The 21853-nt window shown below is 38.0% G+C and overlaps 1 protein-coding gene across 4 annotated transcripts; it reads right to left on the bottom strand.

The window, feature by feature from the left end:
- Window positions 1–89: 89 nt before the first annotated feature.
- Window positions 90–21307, bottom strand: LOC119556566 (b(0,+)-type amino acid transporter 1). 4 transcript variants are annotated; one of them, XM_037868864.1, is made up of 10 exons: window positions 8256–8498; window positions 7843–8014; window positions 6499–6545; window positions 5085–5186; window positions 4096–4202; window positions 3960–4035; window positions 3367–3865; window positions 2602–2698; window positions 1984–2302; window positions 90–1767 (listed from the first exon to the last, which is right to left on the bottom strand). In XM_037868864.1, the coding sequence occupies exons 1-10, from the start codon at window positions 8329–8331 to the stop codon at window positions 1697–1699; spliced, it is 1566 nt and encodes a 521-aa protein (XP_037724792.1). In that variant the 5' UTR covers window positions 8332–8498; the 3' UTR covers window positions 90–1696. The 4 variants fall into 4 exon arrangements, with proteins under 4 accessions (XP_037724792.1, XP_037724791.1, XP_037724790.1 ...); XM_037868863.1 differs by lacking the exon at window positions 8256–8498 and adding an exon at window positions 21186–21306 and having other exon boundaries at window positions 3960–4202; XM_037868862.1 differs by having other exon boundaries at window positions 3960–4202; window positions 8256–8497.
- Window positions 21308–21853: the final 546 nt, after the last annotated feature.

Raw genomic sequence — 21853 nt, 5'->3', positions numbered from 1 at the left:
CTCGAATTTAACATTGTGGTAATAAAGAAACCGATGGATGTGTTTCAAAAACTTTATTTCTTCAATTTCTGGTTTACATAATACAATTCTTTTTTTATTAGGTGGTAGGTACATGTATAGATAGAGATTTTCGATTTGTTCTGGTTACCGTTTAGCTCATTGTAAATATTTGGTAATAAAATTATAAAATTTTTAAACTTAACAAATTATATAAATATATATTTATGTGTGTGTAAGTTCTGTAGTATCCCTATAAATAGGTAAAGATATAAATGTTTTGTATATCGGTTCAGACAATTGAGAGCATGAGAGCAAAGCGCTAAATTTAAAAAAAGAACGAAATATATTATCAAAAAAAAATTTAAATTCTTGTATTTTGTTTGCAGCCGGCACTTGGGTGCAAGCGAGACGGCACCTGCATCTGCTGTCTTTTTCTAACTCGCGTACGACGAGTCCTTCACAAAGAGCGATTAACCGAAAAAATTAAAAAAAAAAAAGTGGCATAGTAATCAGTAATCATAGAAGTATAACCGTCTCTCTAAATCTAGTTCTAGCTTTGGTTGCAACGTTTTGTCCAAACAGACAGAGGTCGCAAAAAAAATGTATTTAACAAGTATCCATAGTAGTATTTATGTTTGCTTTCTTTTCCTTTCTTTTTCAATGGCTTTTTCTATTTTTTTGTTGAATTTTCACAGTGTTTGTTTTCTTTACCTTACTTTGGTATCAATTACAAATCTTTAATGCCTATTTGCAGTCCTACGAATTTCACACGCGATCCCCGACCGCCAGGTGGCGCATTAGTCGCACAAAGTTAGAAACATTCAGTTGGGATGTTTGTATTTAGCTTTTGTCCTTTTTCTGCATCCTTGCTGGATTCCCTCTTCCGTTTTTTCCTTATTATCATCATCATTATCCCCGATCCATCACACACATATACATATATATATAAATATTGCTATTCCAGCCGATCTCTAGATCGTTAAACTCGTATATAATGTGGGTAAATAGCGCCAACGGAAAATTGAAATGAGAACAAACAAGGATAGACCCGAAAGCTCTGCGGCGAGTGTTCACTTTTTAGGTGGGTACTGTACGGATTGGTGGTACGGATCGATTCCTGGCGGTACTGCACTCAAACCCAAGCCCTTTCCCAAATACCAGGTATTCTTTATGGGCCCTGCACTCTTCCAACCGCTTGGCAAAGATATTTTCGACTGTTGTGTGTGTGTTTTTCTTTTAGTTGTTTCTGTCATTTCTCTTGATCTTTAATTAATAGAACACAAAAATATATGTATATATAGATTTGTTTCGTTTGTATAAACGTACGTACGTATCAACTATGCAACTTGGCCTATGCGCACTACATAAGATACACATATGCATATGTATCCACACTAAATATCTGTATACTCATATATAATCTTTGAATATAACCAGCTCATAGCATAAAAAGACTATTTCAAATAGTTTCTGTTTCTCTAGCACTACTTTGTCAACGACAACGTCCAATATATCAATATAGGTTGCTCTCAACATTCCACCATCGCTTAACTTTCCATCTCAACCCCTTGGTATCCTGTCTGTGTGCTTCACTCCTAGTATATCCTCGTTTTGTATAGTAATTAAGTGAATGTATTTGCTTCTCTCCTTCCGAGAATGGTGACCCCGTTAATTGAGCACTTTCCGGGGGTTCCTATCACTCGAACATGGCCATCGATGAGGTGGGCACCACCTCCAACAGCAGCTGGAAGAACAGCGTCACCTTGTCTGCGGGTAGAGAAGAATTCGGGATTAGAACTAGAAGATTCTAGGCGATCGTTATAGAAAAGGCTGACCACATCATATAGTATCATGTGATCATATATGATATCATATCATATCATATCATATATCATATATCATATCATATATCACATCATATATCATATCATATATCATATGGTATGATATGCTATCGTATAACTTCATTTCCCCGGGACTTACTCATAAACCTCGGCGTCATCCCGAGCTTGACGAACGGCACGTAGAAGATCAGGCCCGCGAAGATGAAGAGCAGGGCGTACAGATACTCAACGCGCGGGGTCTCGAAAATTGGTGCCGCCACGAGATACACGGAGATGACCAAGACCACAACGGGAATGATGATCGGCACTTTGTAGGGCCGGGGATGGTTGGGTTTGGTGTAGCGCATCACGATCAGGGCCAGCATCGCTCCGCCGTAGAATATCCAGGCGGTGAAGCTGAAGAAATCAATCAGCGAATCAATCGTGCCATGCAGCACCATTGCCGAGGCAATCAGCGACTGGAGACGGGGATAAATACGCACAGAGAAAGATACAGAGAAAGAGGGGAGTTTAGAACGAGGATCGGATCGATACACGGGCATTCACATGGGTGGTCAAACGGATGATAGGGGGGACTCTCAACTGTCGGTGATAAGTGGGGTTTCTTGGAGGAGGTACAAAAAAGGGAATATTATAGGGATAGTAGTTAGATATACAAATTATTGTTAAGGAGGGGCACATTTGGGACTGTTACTATGAGGTTGATGAAGCATAGTCTACGTAGGGTTTACCCCTAAGGGTAGTATTAGATGCTTACGTGGAATATCAGCCCCGGAGCAGGTGTAAGACGACGCACATGCACGTAGGAGAGGATGTCCAGCAGGTGACCCTCTCGACTGGCCGCAAAGCACAGGCTGCAATGAGGAAAAATCAAAAACAGATTATGTTAATGCTCCAAAAATATTTACAAAAGATACAAAATTGAAAGATATATCAACTTCTGTTTTGCTAAAACATAAACTTCGATTTTCTTAACGTTTCTAATTATTTTTTTGTTAAAATTTAGGTATGTAACGAAGAAAAATAATGGCAGCTATCATTGTCAATGTTTTTACTATCAAAAAGACTTTCAAATGCTTCAAAGCTAACTTATAAACTTCAAGGAAAGTAACATTTTATTTCAAGTTTCAAGAACTCAATGTTCATGAATGACAATAAAAAGGTATGAAAGTTAATTTATAAAATCTAAGGATGGTCGAAATATCATATATAAAATATAATTATAATAAATATTAATGTACTATGGACAACTTAGGAGCTTGAATTCCATAAATTACATTTATAAAATTTGAAAACTGTTAAAATTTCATCGCTTGAGTTTAAATAGCTCAATGTTTTTGAATGCAAATAAAGAGTAGAACAAACATTTCTGGACTTTAGACTTTATAGAGCTCCTTAAAAAAAAATTTGTAAAAGTTAAGGACAGTCAATGTTTTTGAATGGGAATAAGAAGTGATAACTTTGCTGATTGCAGTATGCTGCTTTGTAGATATATTCCTAATTTTCTAGCAGTAATCCTTACCGGCCGGCTGCGAAGAGCGTGCCGTTGGCGCTGCCGAAGGTGCTGATGGTGACGCTGAGGGGCATCAGCCAGGCCAGCGCCCCCAGGATGCGGTTGCCGAAGGTCACGGCCACCGCCTCCGACTCGATCATCTCCTGCGGCGACATGGCCGCCAGGTAGGAGATGTTGATCAGCGCATAGCAGAGCGTCACCAGCGGAATGCCGATGATGATCGAGCGCGGCAGGTTCTTGCTGGGATTCTTGATCTCCTCGGTTACGTAGTTCAGGTTGTTCCAGCCATCGTAGGCCCACAGGCCCGTGTAGAAGGCCGTGGCGATGGCGCCCACATTCGGCATTGGGCCATTAAATGCATTCGACAGGTGCTGCGTGTTGCCCTGCATCAGTTTCCAGGCGCCGCCGCAGATCACGACCACCACGGCCACCAGTTTGGCGGCGGTGAACACGTTCTGCACGGCCATGCCCAGGTTGACACTATAGCAGTTCACAAATAGGATCATCACTGTGAGGGAAAGAGACCATTCTTTAGTATATTTGGAAATATAATACAGAACAGGGATCAATACTGGTAGTGATCCCCAAAACATTGATCTTACCAATTGCCACCAGGGCGACCATCTTGACCACGCCCCTGGGCGGATCGCATTCCGTCACAAAGGCCTCAACGGCGTACTGTGCAAATGATAAGCATATTATAGCCATTTGAGATGGCTTCAACACCAAAGTCGATACCCATGAGAACAGAAACGCCGGCGCCGGTCCATAGGCATCCATAAAGTAGGCCCATTCCGCCCCCGACGATGTGTTCATCGTGCCAAGTTCAGCGTATGCCAGAGCGCCTGAAATCAAGGAGGGGAAGTAGTTAGGGTTATAAAATATGGTCTATGAGGGTCTAAATTATTTAACTTGAGATTATGTTTTATAAAATTATTTGTGATTTTATGTTCTCGTTATGTAAATTCATTAAAGGATAATGGGATTGTAGATCTTTATAAGCAGTATGGTTCTCAGGGTTAGAAATAATAAGGAACAAGGGGAAATTATAAGATATGTATTTATAAAAAACATGGTCTATAAGGATCTATTCATTATTAGATTTGGAAGGATTTTTATATTAGATCAAGTTACAGATTTGTTCTCATTTTTATAATTTTGAAAGGATCATAAGATCATGGGTGAAATCATGGTAGAATACTTTATTTAGTAACTATTTGGTTACCATGGTAAAAAATATTACAGAAATGGTTAAATAAGTACCTATATTAAACATGGTCTATAGAGAAGTGACATTTTTTATATAAGATAAGATAAACAGTTCCTTATTTCGTTGTTTTATTAAATGATCTTGAGATCATGTGCAAAATCATTATAGATCAATTTAAGAAGAAACTAAAAGATAACCATAGTTAAGGAGTCAATGGAATACAAATATTACGTAATACATCCAGAATTTGATGACAAAGAATCATCATATTTTAATATATCGATTTCAATATCTTGGGGAACGGTTTTTCTCCCAGTGTATAGTGCACAACACTGGGAGGTGTGAGATTCCGCGAAAGTTTGGCCTACTGCCAGCCGTGCAACAAGTTGTGATGAGTGCAGGGTCGGATTTTGGGACTTGGCCACTTGGCGTCGTTAAGTGGGTCAGTTGCACGTGGTGCACGCTTTGGGGGATGGCTAGGTTCCCCATCGGGGCTGTTCGAGAGACGGTAGCTTACCCAGCAGAGAGAGCACGCCACAGGCAAGCCAGATTATAAAGCTAACTCCAACGGAACCAGTGCGAACCAGTAAACCGGAGGGTGACACAAAAATTCCAGACCCTGTGGATGAGAAAAGAGAAAGAGATGATATAGATATAGATATAAAGTGTGTATATGGGTTGACCGCATTACACGGCACAGCTGCTGTTCGGGAAAAACAGCTGATTAGGGCCCACATTGTTTTCCCTACTTTTCCCATTGATTCGCGTATGCTAATGAGGGAGTCTACATATATATACCACTGGGGGTGTTGCAGACGTCATCAGTGGGCGGGCGAAAGTTCGGCGAAAGCTCCGACCACGCGGCGAATGCGCAATACTGGTAAATAGTGGGACTTCTGCAGAACGATTCCGAGAGCTCGGAACTGGAGGCGTGCAACAATTTGGTAACGTGCCACAACTGGCGCCATTGCCTAAGGTCAAAGTGCAGCAGCGATAATAGGAGCTATTCGTGTCATAAATATATATTAGACTCCCTTTCCCGAAGCCAGCTTTTAAACGGATACAATGGCGTCCAAAATGGTGGGGATAACTAGCCATAAAGGATCTTTTTTACATCTAATAAAATTGATAGGAGTTTCTGTTTAAAATTATTTTTAGATATAATTCTATACTTTACTTTAGGAACTTGATTACACTTGGTATGGTATAAAATGGTAATCCTATCATATCTTTAAATATATGTTATTATTATTAAAAAGCGATGTTTAAACAAGATTTTATATATAAGGTAAGAATGAACTTTGAGAAACCCATTTAAGCTGAACTTGGGATGGTTTAAAATCCATTATTTTCTGAAAACTTTGAGATTACTTCGATTCTCCTCCCTTGACCACAACTGTATGGGCTGTAACCACACCCTCCCCCACTTTTTTAAGGCCGCCCTCGTCCGCCCCCTAAAAATATGCCTGGAAAGTGCCCTTAATCCACGCAATCCCCCGCACTTTCGTTCTCACGTCGATGGCGTATCTATATATCTATACCCTCCGACACCCACAGACAGACTCTACATACATATAGGCTGGGGCCAAAGCTGTGTATATGTACCATGCCGTACATATAGCTAAATTTATGCGTACGTATTTTTGGCCATGCGCGTCTCCAATCTTAACCAAAAAACACAAAAAACCGAATGAAAAAATGTGCCTCAATATTTTTCAGAGACTCCCCGAGAGAAAGATGTTCTAACTGACAGGAACGAACAGCAAATTCAAACAAGAGTATTATCATTTGACACAATCCAAGGAAAATTGCGTGTTCGCGTTTTGAGGGGCCATTTTGGTTTCGACATTCCTGGCTCATGTTTTATGCATTTGTTTTGGCAATTGGGTCGGCAGAAGCCGTCTTGTATTTGTATTTTATTTTACACTCACCTATCATAGTTCCAACAATTAAAGCCACCCCACTGAAGAGGCCCAGCCTGAAATCGAAAAGAGAAAGGGGTTAATAAAATGCTTAGAGGGGGTCTATATTTATGTCAAGGCTCCCTGTGTTTATAATGTTTTATCAATGAATAAAAAAATATATTATCATTTGCATTCATATTAAAAATCCTCTAAACTAAAAGCCAAAGCTTCTTAATATTCAGTTTAAATTCAAACAAGTTCTAATGAGGGCACTTGATTTCAAGGAACACTAAAACAAAACCAAAGTCATGATTTCATCATTTAGATCTTTTTAGCGAAGTCTTAAGTTAAATAAATAAATATTCGTAGATAGATGTCAAAAATATATGTGCGAACTTGTTAATTTTTAGTGAGTTGAGCAAATCATTTAATTGACGGCAATGTGTTAAAATCAAATCAAGTGGATAGCGCGTTTTTAGCAAAGTAAATAGAAAATGGTTACGACTACACTGAGAACATGTACTTAGTATAAGAGCAAGAATATGCCAAGCTCCTTGTTTCTTTAATCCAAGATTATTTAAAAATTTGTAACTTTATTAAATTTTGAAAAAAGGTAAAGAATTTTGTTAAGGATAGTAAAAATTATAGATATAGCACCATACTAACATTTTTTCTGAGCAACTGCATATTACAATTGAAGAAATTTTAATCATATATTATTGAAATAATTTTGCAAGCCTGAATTCAAACTGAATATGCCCTGGTATATTTAAAATATCATGAATGTTCAATATTTAATATTTAATACGAGTCTGATAATTTTTTAAATAATAATATATGACCATATTATAGTAATCTATAACAAGAACAGATAAATAAAATAAATATACTTTAAATAAGCAAAGAAGAATTCACAGAGTTATAGATATAAATGATTTAAGACAGCTCTATTAGGAATATAGTTGTCAGATCTTAAAGATAGGACCTTTAAAAATGTATAATGCCAGCTCTTTTGGGTATGTAGATGTTAGATCTTATAGATGGGACCTTTAAAAATGAAATATGTCAGATCTTTAAGGAATATAATTGTTAGATCTTATAGATGGGACTTTTAAAAATGTAATATGCCAGATATTTTAGGAATATAGTTGTTAGATCTTATAGAAAGGCATATATAAAATGTATTATGCCAGATCTTTTAGGAATATAGTTGTTAGATCTTATAGATAGGACATGTTAGAAACCTTTGACCGAAACAAAATAGAATGTACTTGTTTTAGTGTTTTGAACTGCCCTTTTCAGATAAACTGCTTATAACCGGGGTATATGTTCTATAACATCTTGATGGGACTTCAAAGGGGCGATCGTTACCTTCTCTCGAGGTGAACAGCGTGGTTCTGCGTTGAGCCATTCCTCTCCAGCGGCTTCCGCATCCGCCCGGTCCCTGATGCGTCGGTCTCTGGCGCTTCGGGCCCTTCTGTCCCAAGAGCCCCATTGGCGCACATGGTCCCGTTGGTCGTTGCTTTTGTTGGCACATTATGTCCTGGAGGATCGCGAGGGATCGGATCGGGAAAGAGAGAACAGAACACATAGATTAGCATTACTCATGGGCACCAGAAAAAAAAGATGGGCATCAGTTTGATGCATATTTCTTATAAATATAAACAACCGAATCGAATCGAATATATGTATGTATATGAGTATATTGGGACCGCACAATATTATTTCCTGTGTAGCCAGAGTTTATGAATGGACCTATGACACACTCGCACACACACACACACCTCTGTTATTATCTGTTGAATTATTTTTGCATGCGTTCTTTTGCAAGCAAAATAGTTGTGATATTTTATCGCGCATGGCATGGACGGATAACAAGTTGCTAAAATTATTTCGCCGCGAATTTCAGCTCTCAGCGAATACGAATTTATATATATATGTGTATATATGTAGAATATATATATACGAATACAAGAAGTGTTTCAAAAACAAGAGCGGGCCAAAAAAAGTGTAGCGCAGTGGGCGGCGATTCGCAGGCAACTGTTCGCATCCCAAATGTCGGCGGCGTCAAATAGTCCGCCCGGCGAAAGCTTTCCGAGCGGTTCCCGAGCGGTACTCGGGTGACAGCCGAGTGCCGGAAAAGCAACCGACGAAGTGGGAGCACAACCACTTTCTCCAAACGAGATGAGGTACGTTAATGCTTTGTAATGGTACAGCCAGCCGAGGATAATAATAACATCCCAAGTCAAAGGGTTGAGCCATTTTCAAGTAACTGCTGTCGAAGGCAGGACCTCATATGATTTTTATCGAGGATAACAATAAGGAGTAAATGGAAATACAAATAAAAGCTTAGACCGCATACGACTTGGAGTAACTGGTTTATAGATACCACACTATTTCTAGCATAGAACCTGCTTTCAAAGAACGTATACAAAAACCCATTGTCAACTATCTAAGATATGCATTTATTCCGTTTCGTTTTCTAAGAACTTTAACTTAAGTTGCAATAACTTAGATTTAAAAATGCGGTTTGCAGACAAAGATATCATTTGGTTTTTAGATGGGATTAAAGACGGAAGTATTTTTTATTAAGAAATTTTAGTCTGCTAATTTGAATTACCTTAAATAAATAAATTATCATTATTAATTAAAATCCATGGTAAATTATTTTATTTTAAATGGGATTAGTTACCGAGAAAACATTTTAGACTGCCTATTTTGTATACCTTTAATTAATAAAATATCATTATTCATTAAATTTTATTAACGATTGTAAAATCCATGGTAAAGATAAGATCCATTATCACACTGAGTCCAAAGGAAAAGCCAATTTAAGCCAGTTCATAATAAACCCCTTTTTATAATTATCTTACTTTTAAAAGAACCTAGTTATGTATCCCGGTGTAAATACCGCCGAAGACTCTATATTTCGTTGGCTTTTTTCATTTTGCCTTGCTGACTACGTGACACACTGCGTATGTGTGAAAGTCCTCCTCCTTCCGACTGATTTATGCAATTCGCGCCGACTGTCGTCGGTTGGTTTGATATATATTTTGATTATAGAATTGTCAAGGTGAAGGCATCCATCCGCTCGCTGGCTCTCTTGATCTCCACCGGCTATTAATAACTTTGCATAAAAATTTCAAATTGAATTAGTCGGCTAATTTCCCTGGCGACGTCAGAAGGTTCTCACTCGGCGCTCATTTAAATGTGCACTATAGTATAGTGTGGGTATTATCATTCCTGGTCGCCTCCATTCATCGGCTCCTCTCAATTGATTGTTGGTTGCGCATTTCATTTGCCTCAATTGGCCGCTTATTAATGGTCATGTGCTGCGACGGGCCACACTTTCACATCCATATATCTTCTACCATCGAAAGTCTGGAGGTCTACGTCACTGGATCCCGGGTTCTCGGGTTCTCGTTTTCTCGGGTTCTCGCCCACGAGGCGTCGAAATTTCATCAGCCCAACGAACGCCTGTACATAACACCCTATGTACATTCATAGTTCCAAAGTTCCCCGCACTATTTCCACTCGATTCCGCCACTGGACTTGCCCCCAAAAATCGTATATGTACCAAGATAGTGTGCTAAGCAAATAGATATCTGCACGAGCATAAGTATAATACGTATCCAAAAGATTTGGATACACACGCCAAAGCGCCTACATATGCACCAGCACAGCGGGGTCATAAAAATTAGCATCCCATTTGAATTGTTAGTAGGTTATTAAATATATATAGCATCATTTTATTTCACGAATCAGTAGACGTTATAAAATATGCTTGGTGCAACATTGCGTATGCGTTATATTACATTAAGTATACGTAATCAGATTTAACTAAAAATCTTTTATTTAAAGTTCAAATACACTCAACTAAATTATAGGCATTTATTTAATTTTTTATTATTTACCCCCTGGCTTAAATTGCATGGCTCTATTTCGCTGACTGCCGGCGTGCGTTTAAAAATAAATAATATACGTCTACACACAGACTCTCTATATACGTGGGCACATAAACATAAATAAACGATTCTTACGTTAAGCTCTCTGTCGTTTTTCAGCTTCTTCTTGCCCAGCTTTTTTTCTCAATGTATTTTCTGTCATAAAAGTCACGCGGCCTGTGAGAATTTTTCGATTTACTTTTTCCCTCTGTTTTGTTGATCACTTGTCGAAGGGGGCGTGGCGGGCGGAAAATGGGCGGGTCGGATACATTACTTCAAGATCTGTGCAAGTCAACAAGTGATCGAATGCCTATTGCACACTTTTGCAAGGGTGGCGACAAAAATAAACAAACAGTTCAAGCACTCAGTTAATCGATTACCTCTATTTATTTATGCATTTAAGCACGTCGTATTGTCAACATGTCCCTCATATAAACATTTAAACAGGGGTCATATTCAGTTCTTAGCCAGAATTCTATAAAATATTTTATCAATAACAATTAACAGGAATACATTTCGTTAGAGATAACATGATTTTTATTGGGTTAAGGAAAATAGCGATAACTAAAGTGGTAATTTGAATATTTATTTCATTTTGAAATAATTTATTTTTATGGAAAAGCTTGGAAATGTAAGCACTTAAATTAGAAAAACAAATTTTTTTAATTATTGCACTCAGTTAAAATGCATTGTACATTCATTAGTAAATATTCTGTAGTACTTTGCAGTTTAGTTAATGATATTTTCCATACATCTTCATTAGTTTGAATCTCATCTGCGAATACAGCCACTTGACAACCAGCCATTGACTTCACAAACTAATGGTCAATTAAAACGGAACACGAGCCAGTCTCAAAATCCCCCCTTTTGTTGGGTGAGTTCTTTGCTCAGTTTTATTAAATATGATTTTGATTCGACTTCTCAGCTACTCGACATAAGGCGTCACATGAACTTAATGTCTGCAATTGGATGCCCACAGTTATCGCTCGCAAAGTGAAACCTGATTTAATTCAGCTTTGCAATACTTAAGATGTGTGAATACAGCAACCCATTCGATTAGATTTCCATTTGAAGGTATATAAACAAAAGCGAATTCTTGAGTTTCATGCAGTTGTCCCTCGGAAATTGGAACCAGATAAGGTTCAGCTTTGCAATAACGCAGATATTTGAATATGGCACGCTATCGATTGGATTACCATTTCAGAGCATATACAAAAACGCGAATTCTTGAGTTTCATGCAGTTATTACTCGGAAATCGGAACTAGATTAAATTCAGCTTTGCAATAACAAAGATATTCGAATATAGCACCCAACTCGATTAGATTTCCTTTTGAAAATATATAAACAAACGCGGATTCTTGAGTTTCATACCCAATTCGATTAGGTTACCATTTAAAAACATATACAAAAACGCGAATTCTTAAGTTTCGAATTCTTCCCTGATAATATTACCATATAGCAAATATGGTTCAGATCAAACAAAATTAGGTTTAAATTTGGTACATCCTACAGTAAAACAATTCGAATTTCCATAATAGACTAACCACTGTACCTTGTTTTAAGTGAAATGTACCTACGCCTGTGGATGTGCGATATATCTTCGCATTTTTAGGGGTCGAACATTGTTTGGGCTTGTCGGCTGATTTTCGTCCGCTAATTACTTAGACACTCTAACGCAAAAACAAACTGCAAAGATATTAGAGTGATAACAGCAGCGGCTGACGTGATAGGGGATTTCAGAAATTGTCGGTCTTTAAGGGGATATCTGCATTATCATTATCACCCGGTATTTATACCATGCTGATTGGCAACAAATCAATTTAAATTTACCAACGTCACTACGTGCAATTAATCATATTCTGACACCAGTATGGTATACTTATGGAACTCATGACTCTTGGTATATGTACCCAAATGAACTTAATATTATAAGTTTAGTTACAGCATAAATCCTACTAATCCAGTTGTGTAAAATATTAGTTAAAAAAACATAAAAAAATAAAGAAATTGTTATTTTAGAGATAATTCAAGCAAATTTAAAAAGCTCATTTGGCGAAAATACTCCACCAATTTCCGAATTGGGAATTTTTGAGTTAAGTCTTTTAAATAATACGAATTTGCTCACATTGGAATGTAAGCTATCTATAGACTATCTAGACTAAACATTTTCGTATTCCCCCTGACTGTTGTTTGAATAATAAGCTATAGTGATGACTAAGTGATAAACTGACCGCCAAACTAAATTTAAGTTGGTAAAAGGCACACTTGACATATGCTATAAATATACATTTCTTTCAGTGCACTTGACCAACTCCAGGGAGGATGGGAAGTAGCATTGCCTACGTCAGCGCCACTAAAATGAGTAATAATCACGCGCTGGTCGGCCAAATTTCTGGGTCGAGGAAAAGCTGCTGCAAATGAATATTTGAAATATGCAAAGCTCGGCGGGGGAAGTTCATGCATCTTAATTGGCAGGCGGCCAAATAAAAAACGATTTTCCTCTGCCGGCCGTCGTTGGTAAATATTTTCAGTTAATTTTGTTGCGGGCGTCGCGTCAGAAATTCTTGAATCGAAATATTCGGATGGGAGAACAAGGACGGATCTACAGATCCTGACCAAAAGTTAGGACCCAGTTACCAGGCCAAGATCTTAATGACTCAGACTAGTATTTATAGGCAAAAATATTTGATTAAAATTAGTCATCGTTTAGGGCTTTTTTAATTATTAAATAAAATTTTAAAGCATTAACCAAGGGAACGGAAAATGTGTTAGGGTATTATATAAATTATTTAAGAAAATGTTTATATATTAAAAAAATGTTTAAGATTGTTTTGCCTTTTTTTTGTGATAAAATAGAAACAAATTTTAAATCCATTAGCCAAAAAATGATCTTTTGGGTAATATATAAATTTTAACAAATTGTTGATGTCCATTTCTCCTCTTTTCTAAATGAAAATGTATTCGAATTTAAATTATTTGTTTACTTATTAACGTAAGCTCTGTTAATTAAACGAGGCATGCAAAGTTCCCTCTGCTTGTGTCGCAAATTCGTTTGTGCTAATTAGAGCAAAATGCCTGGATGGCCCACTGATGGATTGATTGATCGACTGACGGTTCGAATGTCCGCGCTTCACCTTTTGACACTTGTTTTTGACCAACCATCCCCCCCACACCGAATCAATCAAAGAACTTGGTTACAAGTGTTTGCTTAACCCTCGAGGGACATGCGAGCCACAAATGCGACCGAAATAAACCACTCTCCATTCGCTTAATTGATTTGTTCTGTATCGACAGACATCTTGAGTTCCAAGTCCCGACAAAAGTGTCAATGGCCCTCTCCCGGTCCCAAGTCCATGTCCAAAATTCTCAATTCGGTTGGCCACTTCTCATAACCAGAGCAGCGGATTACACGTGTCCCCAAAGCGCGAACTGAAATTTTATGTTAATTCCATGAATTCACTTTCGATTTCTTAACACCTTTAGTTTTTTTATCGTCTGTCGCGAAAGTTTTGCTGATAAATCGGGTAAGAACCAGTTGCAATCTATCTGAAACTTAATCGGCGTTTAATTCAATTGTATTGCCACTGAATCCACTAACAAACCGGTTGCAATCTGCCTAGAAGTGGTTAATGCTAATTATTTAAGCCAAATATTGTTGGCATAGGGAAGTTATTAGAAGGTTAATGTGGTTTGACAATGCTGTTGTTTTGGAATGCATTCAAAAGTGTGACGACTATTAGACTGTCATATTTGCATGTTTTTTGGACGGTAGGTAGTTATGGATAAGCAATATCAATCGGCTTTCATTAACCTATATGTATGGGGACAATAAATTATGGTTTATTAAGTCTACGAATTGATAATATGGTGATTGTTCAGAGATTGCTTGCTTTATTTGCATAATATTTTTTTTGGGATATTTCCGGATTGAATATAGTGGAATCTTTTCATAGTTCACACTTACGAATTATTCTCGAATTTTGGTTTTTACTTAAAAATTTAAAGAAGAAAAAATATGCTTTTTGTATTAAAAAAAGTATGGAGTTTGCTAGTGATACTGTGCTTTTTGTAATGACCCTGCTTGTTCGCGTTATCTGCCTGCGCATGAACATCCCGAATCGTTTTTGAAATTCTTCTATTTCAATATGTATTGTGCTCCATTTGCGTCAGGCATGCCCACCTCTGCCACCTCTTCTTCAGAACCCGAGCTCCCCTTCTCCATCGAGTTTTATTGGATGCTGTCGAAATGCTGCTCGCCCTACTCTTAATTGAAATGTATCGTTTGTCGTTTAACGTAGCTTGGTGGACCGCCCTCTTCGCCTTCTTTAATTTTTGTTGTTAATTGAGGTTCCGCAAGGCAGGGGGGGGAGGTTCTACGTCTGGGCGGAAGAACGACAAAGTCAATGTCAAGGCGAGCCGTGCACTTAAGGCAAGTGGGTGGCAGGGGGGCGTGTCGCCATTTTGCAATGAGCGCAAACTGTTGGAAACGTTCTACTAAATAAAATATCACCGTAAAGCACACGGGGGTAAAATGTAATATTTTTATTAGGATCTGACAGTTTTCTTTATGCTTTTTAAATGTGCCATAAAAATGTGCTATTACCAAGCTCAAAGTATTGCATACATTCTGGCGACTCATTGTGGCGATTCTCAAAGAAGCCAACTAAAAATAGCCGCAATATTTGTTGGATCGATAGGAAATTTGGTATGTGGTTGGGTATATGAAAAACATAGATATTGGCTTTGGGTCAGAATTTTCTATCATTCAAACTACGTTAGCTGGGTCGCTTCTTTTCTCAGTGCACTCCCTTTATAATGCCAACTTGTCACTGTTATTACAGTTACTGTTAGCGCCCGCTGTCATTGTTAGCCACAATATTTGTGACACACACATACAGAAAAACCATTCGGGTGTTAATTTTTGACGGCTATAACACCTTGACATTGTCAACAAACAACGCGAAGGTCATCGAGAAAAGTCTGACCACTGAGCAAAGGGCATTCTAGATATATCAATCAAGAATATATCTATTACATCTTATATGCAATATTTAAAACAGGTCGTAAAAGGTTAATTATAATTAATATTGATTTATTAATATAAGTGAACATATTAAAGATATTTAAGCTTTATATAATAGAAGAGAACTTCCTTCTCTATAAGAGTTTGCTCACAAGCTTTTAGCCTTCGTAGTATAGACACCAACCCAATAAGATTCTGCTGAATAAGATCTTAAGCCACAGAGATCATCTTATAATAGTATAGGAATTATCGTGATGTATTCTAATTTATTTACTGTTATTCACAAGTGGGAATTGGTTTTTTTGTTTAACACTTAGATCGAAGATCGCTATCATAACAGATGAGACTAAACCCACCTTAAAGTCGGCAGATAATCGTGTGCTAATCAGTTTTTCTGTCCCCAGTTTTATTATTTTCTTCTTTTTGAACTGGAATCGGTTTTTATATAGCACTGTCGCTGCCTCTTCTGTTGGCATATCAATTTAACCCAATTGATTTTTAATTGACTCGTGACGCGCCGAGCGTTATGGTGGACTGCTCTGCCAACGTCCACAATGATGACGCTAATGATCGCCGTAATAATTACAGAGCTATAAATTCATTTGGATTCGTTTCGGGGCAGCCGAGAATATTAGGCGAAATTCGTTTGTGCAAGGCAATTGCAAAATAGAAAGGCTATGGTACACATATGTATGAGATCTCGGGAACAATCAAAATCATTTCGAGACCCAAGCAAATAGCTGACGAATCTTTAAGTGTAGTCGATATAAAAATATGCAAATTGATTGGAAAAGGCTTCTAAAAATACCATCGAACAGCTGCAATGGAAAACACGGTCCTGCTTCCGTTTCGTTTGATTCCCGACTTCGTTATCTCTTATGCATGGTGGAAACTGCGACACATGTCCATGGGAATAGAAAATTAGAAATAGCTGGCAGCTGAGGAAAAGCCAAGAACACTTTCCTCCTCATGCAAGCTTAATGCCTCGGGTTCGGGTTCTGATGAAATACAGAGTACAGAAATTGGCTTCTCAAGCTGTTGCCAGTGGGTCGAAGAGCGGGGAGCATACGAACACCAGACAGATGGAGAACTTGGGGGGACGAAGGAGGACCTCTTCTTCGAGGCATTGAACTCATTTTTTCCCTGTTCGGGCGCCATTCAATTACTTGTAAGCTTAGCAAGGACACGCACACAGATGTAAGTGCACGAGGACACACACACACACACAAGGTACATCAAGAAACTTTTGTTTGTGTTCGGGCTATGAATTTTAGAGGCTCGTCGTTTTTCCCTCTTCCCTGCATCGTTTTTCCCCGTTTTCCATATATTTCCCAAGAATTCGCCGAGTCTGTTACCTACTCTCTCTCACTTTAAATGGAAAACTCTATAAATACATCGCATTTTTTAAACAGATGAGTTATTATTATAATGACAATATCAGAAAATATTAAAAATGTATTATGATACGAGTTCTTTCATCTTGATTTTAATACCTTATAGACAGGATGGTATTTTAATACATCACAAAATATAAATAAATATTAATTATAGATTTTCTTTGTATATTTTAACATTTTCCTTCATAATATTCTTGATATTATGTGGTACAATTAATTTCTTTCAGTAGGATCTCTTCTGTTTGCCTACTCCAATACCTTGTAAGATAGAATACAAACTTAATTAAAAAGTGATTGTCCTTTGTATACCAGGGACTTTAATGATTCAAGCAAACTTCTGACGGTTTTCTCATCAAATATATGAAATTTTTATAGGTGACGGCTGCCGCAGTCGTTTGAAATCGGTCCACGTGTCAGTTTTGGTTGGGTATATAACATAATATATACATATATGGATATGTGGGGCACGCCCCTTGCCCGGTGGCCACCTGTTTTTATGACACCCCCGCACTTACGCAATGAAGCCGGCTCCTGGTGACGTTGCCAGCTGCTTATGTATGTACATCCAGCGATATTTATATATATATACTTCTGTGGGTATTTATGTGGCCTGAGTCTGGGTTAAAAATAGACAAAGTCGGGAAAGTGGGAAAACGGAAACCGGTATTCTGCGGGGAAAGCTCTGCTCACGGGGCCTGCGCTGTGGGCCATGTCCTTGCCAGGACATCTCGGCCTGATAGCTGATAACAGCTCGCAGGCTGCGTTATCGCCGCCAACTTTCACTGCCTTTCACCCCAGCACGCTCTGCGATTCCTGAGCGCCGCTTCGGCGATGTGAAAGTTTCACGGCAGCTGGGGAATTGCGTCCCCGAAAAAGCACGTAGCACACTTTGCGGGGCTGTCAAAGGGTCTCGCCCCAAGGACCTGCCCACCACCCCACCCACTCTTACTGGGCAAATGACAAAGCCAAGGACATTACGAGTACGTGAGCACAATGGCGAACTTCTTAGCCCTGGCCCCCAAATTCCGAAATGGCAATGATGCCTTCTCTCATGTTCATTCAAATGAAATCTGCTAACTGCGACGCTGCTCAACCCTCGACTACATTAAATCACTGGCGGAAAAATGGCATCATTAAATGAAAAATGTGATAAAATACAGGATTTAAAATTAAACTAAAGATCACGAGTCCAACATCAGATATAATAAAAATTTAAACTCAAAGTACATTAAATCACTGGGGAAAAATGTCATAATTAAATGAACAAATCCTCAATTAAATACAGACTTTAACATTAATTAAAGAATCATGTAAATAGTTCAATTAGAATAAAATTAGAATTCAAAGTTTATTAAATCACTAAAAAGAATGTTGCATCATAAATTAAAAAAAAAATAGTTAAATACAGTCTTTAAAATTAAATTAAAGATCAGGACTAACATTACAATATAATAGAAATTCAATCTAAAATGAAAACCATTTTTATGGTGTGGTAAATTGTAGTTTAATAAAAATGGTATTTTAAAATAACAGATCTGTTTTGAAAACATAATCATATAATGATTCAATGAACAAATATGATAAAATTTTAAATTTAAAAATACTAAATTAATATGAAGCACATTTTTAGTGCCCGAAAATGGTATTATAATAAAAAATGTTAACAGATCTATTCTGAAAATATAGTCTTATAATAGGTAAAGCCACATAAGAGTTCTTTGTAGCTAAATCTCTTATTTTTTTTAGAATGATTCGAAAATACATTTTTTATTACGCCTTATAAAATCATTCATCAGACACCTTCCCATAAACACGTGGCTATATAAAGGTCTGAAATTCTCCGCTTCGTTAAGGCGGCTGGGCAGAGTGGGCGGGGCTGGGGAGGCGATGGGGTGGTACTAACACCGGGACTGCCCCCACACTCAGCGGATTGCACAAGTTAAGCAAACATCATAAGATGAGATCTCAGAGAACTGAGGAGGGGAACCACTGGGAGACAACACATCTCTCTCTAAGTGTGATTAATGACAGCAGTTCTAAATTATTAGCTAAATGCATCAGATCATCAGCCGACAACTATTTTCGCCTGGGCACAATGAACGGGCAGTGCCGCAATTGCTCTGTCGGCGGAAAATAATAGATGTCACAATCAAAGTGCTAAAGATTCGACATATACAGCTTTGTCTGCAAAAGTTATGATGCAAAAATCATTTTTGACTGGTAATTGGAGAGATCTAAGAGACCCGAATGCTCTTCAAGGTTTTACAAAATCTATAGCCTATCCCCAAGGCGAAAACCCTCTACTTTTCATGTTAATCACATATTATATTCTACTTTTTCCTTTATAACAAATATTAAGGTGTTTATTAATTTAAGAGGTTGTGATTTAAATCGAATTTCATAATATATATTTTTGTATAATCATTCTAATTTAAGAAGATAGCAAAGCACCTAATTCATTATTGCTTTTAATACAATTATAAAAATTTCATAGGTTTCTAGTCAAAATATTTTAGGAAAAGAACTGTAATTAAACCAATCATGGGCGTTATTTCACTGGGCGTTATTGCATGCACCCATAATATAAGCCTATTTAACAGAAGGAAGCTAACATTGAGTGGTATACCAAGCTCCATTTTAAGGAGTCTTTAAAAAATCTAAAAGTTCATTTCATATGTCCTTTTCACATCCATTCCGATTCATGAACTTCCAGTTTATTTTTCCAGTGCACAGCATTTTGTGGACAAATTATGTCAAGTGCAAATTGCAGTCACGACAACCCGCACAACCCACAACCCACCAAGTAAAGCCCACCCACGCACCGAGGAATCCCACATTCCATCCCCTTTGGCGTTGCCTTGACTTTGTCCTTGACTCGCTCGACTGCAACTTTTGGGCTTTGAGGGCTTCCGGCTGCCAGGGAATCTCGGCTCAGCTCAGAGAGCTCGTTTCCCAGCTGAAAAGCCGGCTTAACAAGTATATAATTAGACCTTTTGCCAGTAATGCGTGGGCGGCGCCTAAAAATAGGCAGCACCTGGCCACGAGTGCCAGAATAGAAGTCCGGAATCGGAATCGGAATCCATCTGTCTTTGTACATCTCTGTATCTAAGGGAACATAGATAGATAGCCACTGCGACCGGGTTGGGGTACAGTCGACACCCACTGATAAGCAACCCCGGACAGCTTTTAACGATTGCGTAACTGACAATGGAAGGGCCGGGGATTGGTGGCCAAGTTTAGCCATCGTAAAATTGCTTTTAGGGACAATAACGTAAACAACCTCAAATGAAAGGGAAACGGAACGAAAGTCGTAATTGCCAATATCCATTCAGACGTGTTTGCACTTGCTAAAAGGCAGTGCAAGATATACCAAGGACTTAAGGATCATCTTTATCATATCATAGCAAGATATTAGATTCGGAATCTATAAAATGTTAGAATATTTAAATACTTTGAGAAAACTCTTAAAATACCCAGTACCAATATATTTGGATTTTATATCAGAAACAGAGCTATTGATAAACTCTACCTTATCGAAAACGTTTATCGGTTGGTGTATAATTATAAATCTATGTATTCACTTTCAATCGTATGTTAAGTTCCCACATAAATCATTAAAAACGTTTGGATTTTACTTTTGGAATGCAAAACTTTGATTTGCTGGGGATTCAAGTAAATGTTTCTAAAGACCTTAAGTCTACAGATGTTTAAATCGTAGAAATATCGAACCACACTGATAACAAAAACTAATGTCAATCAGCAAGAGCCGCTGTATTAAGTTTAAATTTGTTTTTATCAAAACAATTGTCCGTCTTGGGGATAAAAGTCTTTGGAGAGTGTCCATTTGACAAGTTCTTAAAGCGGAATCAATGCGAATTATAGGTTCTCTTGGGTTTTTCCCCCAGGAAAGTCGACTTTTAGGAGGGTGTGTCACAGGTTCGATGTTTATGTTGCAATATTTATGAACTTGGCTCTCGGCTTGGGCTGATTAGAACAGCTGTTCTGCTGCAATCATGCACATTCAAGCACGCACTCACACACAGGGAAAACCGTTAGCCGGTCAGTAATTTACCGTTTTTTATTCCGGCGCATGCGCATGCGCGTCACACACAAAATTCACACACAAAAAAAGCTAGTAAAAAGCAGAGCAGAAACGCGAAAAAAGCACGCACACCTGGCATCACATGCTGCAATTCGAGCAATTGTTTGCCCGCTCACTTAGCACCGCAGAAAACCCACGAGATTGAATGGAAATATTGCCAATAATCATCACTAATTTGCGATAAAAAGCGAAAAAAAATAAAAAAAAAAAACAAAAAAAAAACTAGCGAACGATAACGATAACTCACCATTGGCGTGAATATGATTTGTGTTGTTTGGTTGGACATGCTGATACATGACTTGCTACAGTGCGCCAATGTCGTCACTTTCATGTCACTTTAAACACTGCGAGAGAATGAAAGCGTCGCCCTGCGGCTCTGGGTATTTATAAGGCGCCGGGAATCGGGAATCGGCCATCGGGTATCGGAACGCGAATCGGAATCGGTATCGGCCGCTCTCTCTCTCCTCTTCTCACCTCCTGCTTCTCTGCTCTGCCCGGCGTTTTCCCAGTATTTTTTCTCTTCGACCTTCTCCTTTCTCCTTTTCGAGCAGAAAGTTAAGCAGAGCTTTCGGCAACTTTGCCGGCTACACTGGGAGAAATTAAAGCTAAGTTATGTTCAATTGGAGCTAAATGTACTTTGGAAAAATTCCAAAAAAATTCTAAAGTTCCACTAAAATGCAATTATAAGTTGATATTTACATAATTTACTCTACGAATTATTCCCGAATTTAGGTTTTTAAATTCAGATTTTTTTTGTCAAGCACTATTCGAATACTACTAGTCATGCAAAAAAAAATAGGTTCTTTTTTATAGCAATGCTTAGAATATTAGATATTATAAAATATTTAACAATGTTCGATTGCATCTAAGTTAAACTTAAAAAAATGTAACTAAGACATCTTTAATGAAAGTTCG

This window comes from Drosophila subpulchrella, chromosome X, assembly GCF_014743375.2.
Source record: "Drosophila subpulchrella strain 33 F10 #4 breed RU33 chromosome X, RU_Dsub_v1.1 Primary Assembly, whole genome shotgun sequence".
Lineage (NCBI taxonomy): Eukaryota > Metazoa > Arthropoda > Insecta > Diptera > Drosophilidae > Drosophila > Drosophila subpulchrella.
The sequence above is the reverse complement of the archived record's forward strand: the minus strand, read 5'-3'. Positions and strand labels throughout refer to the sequence as shown.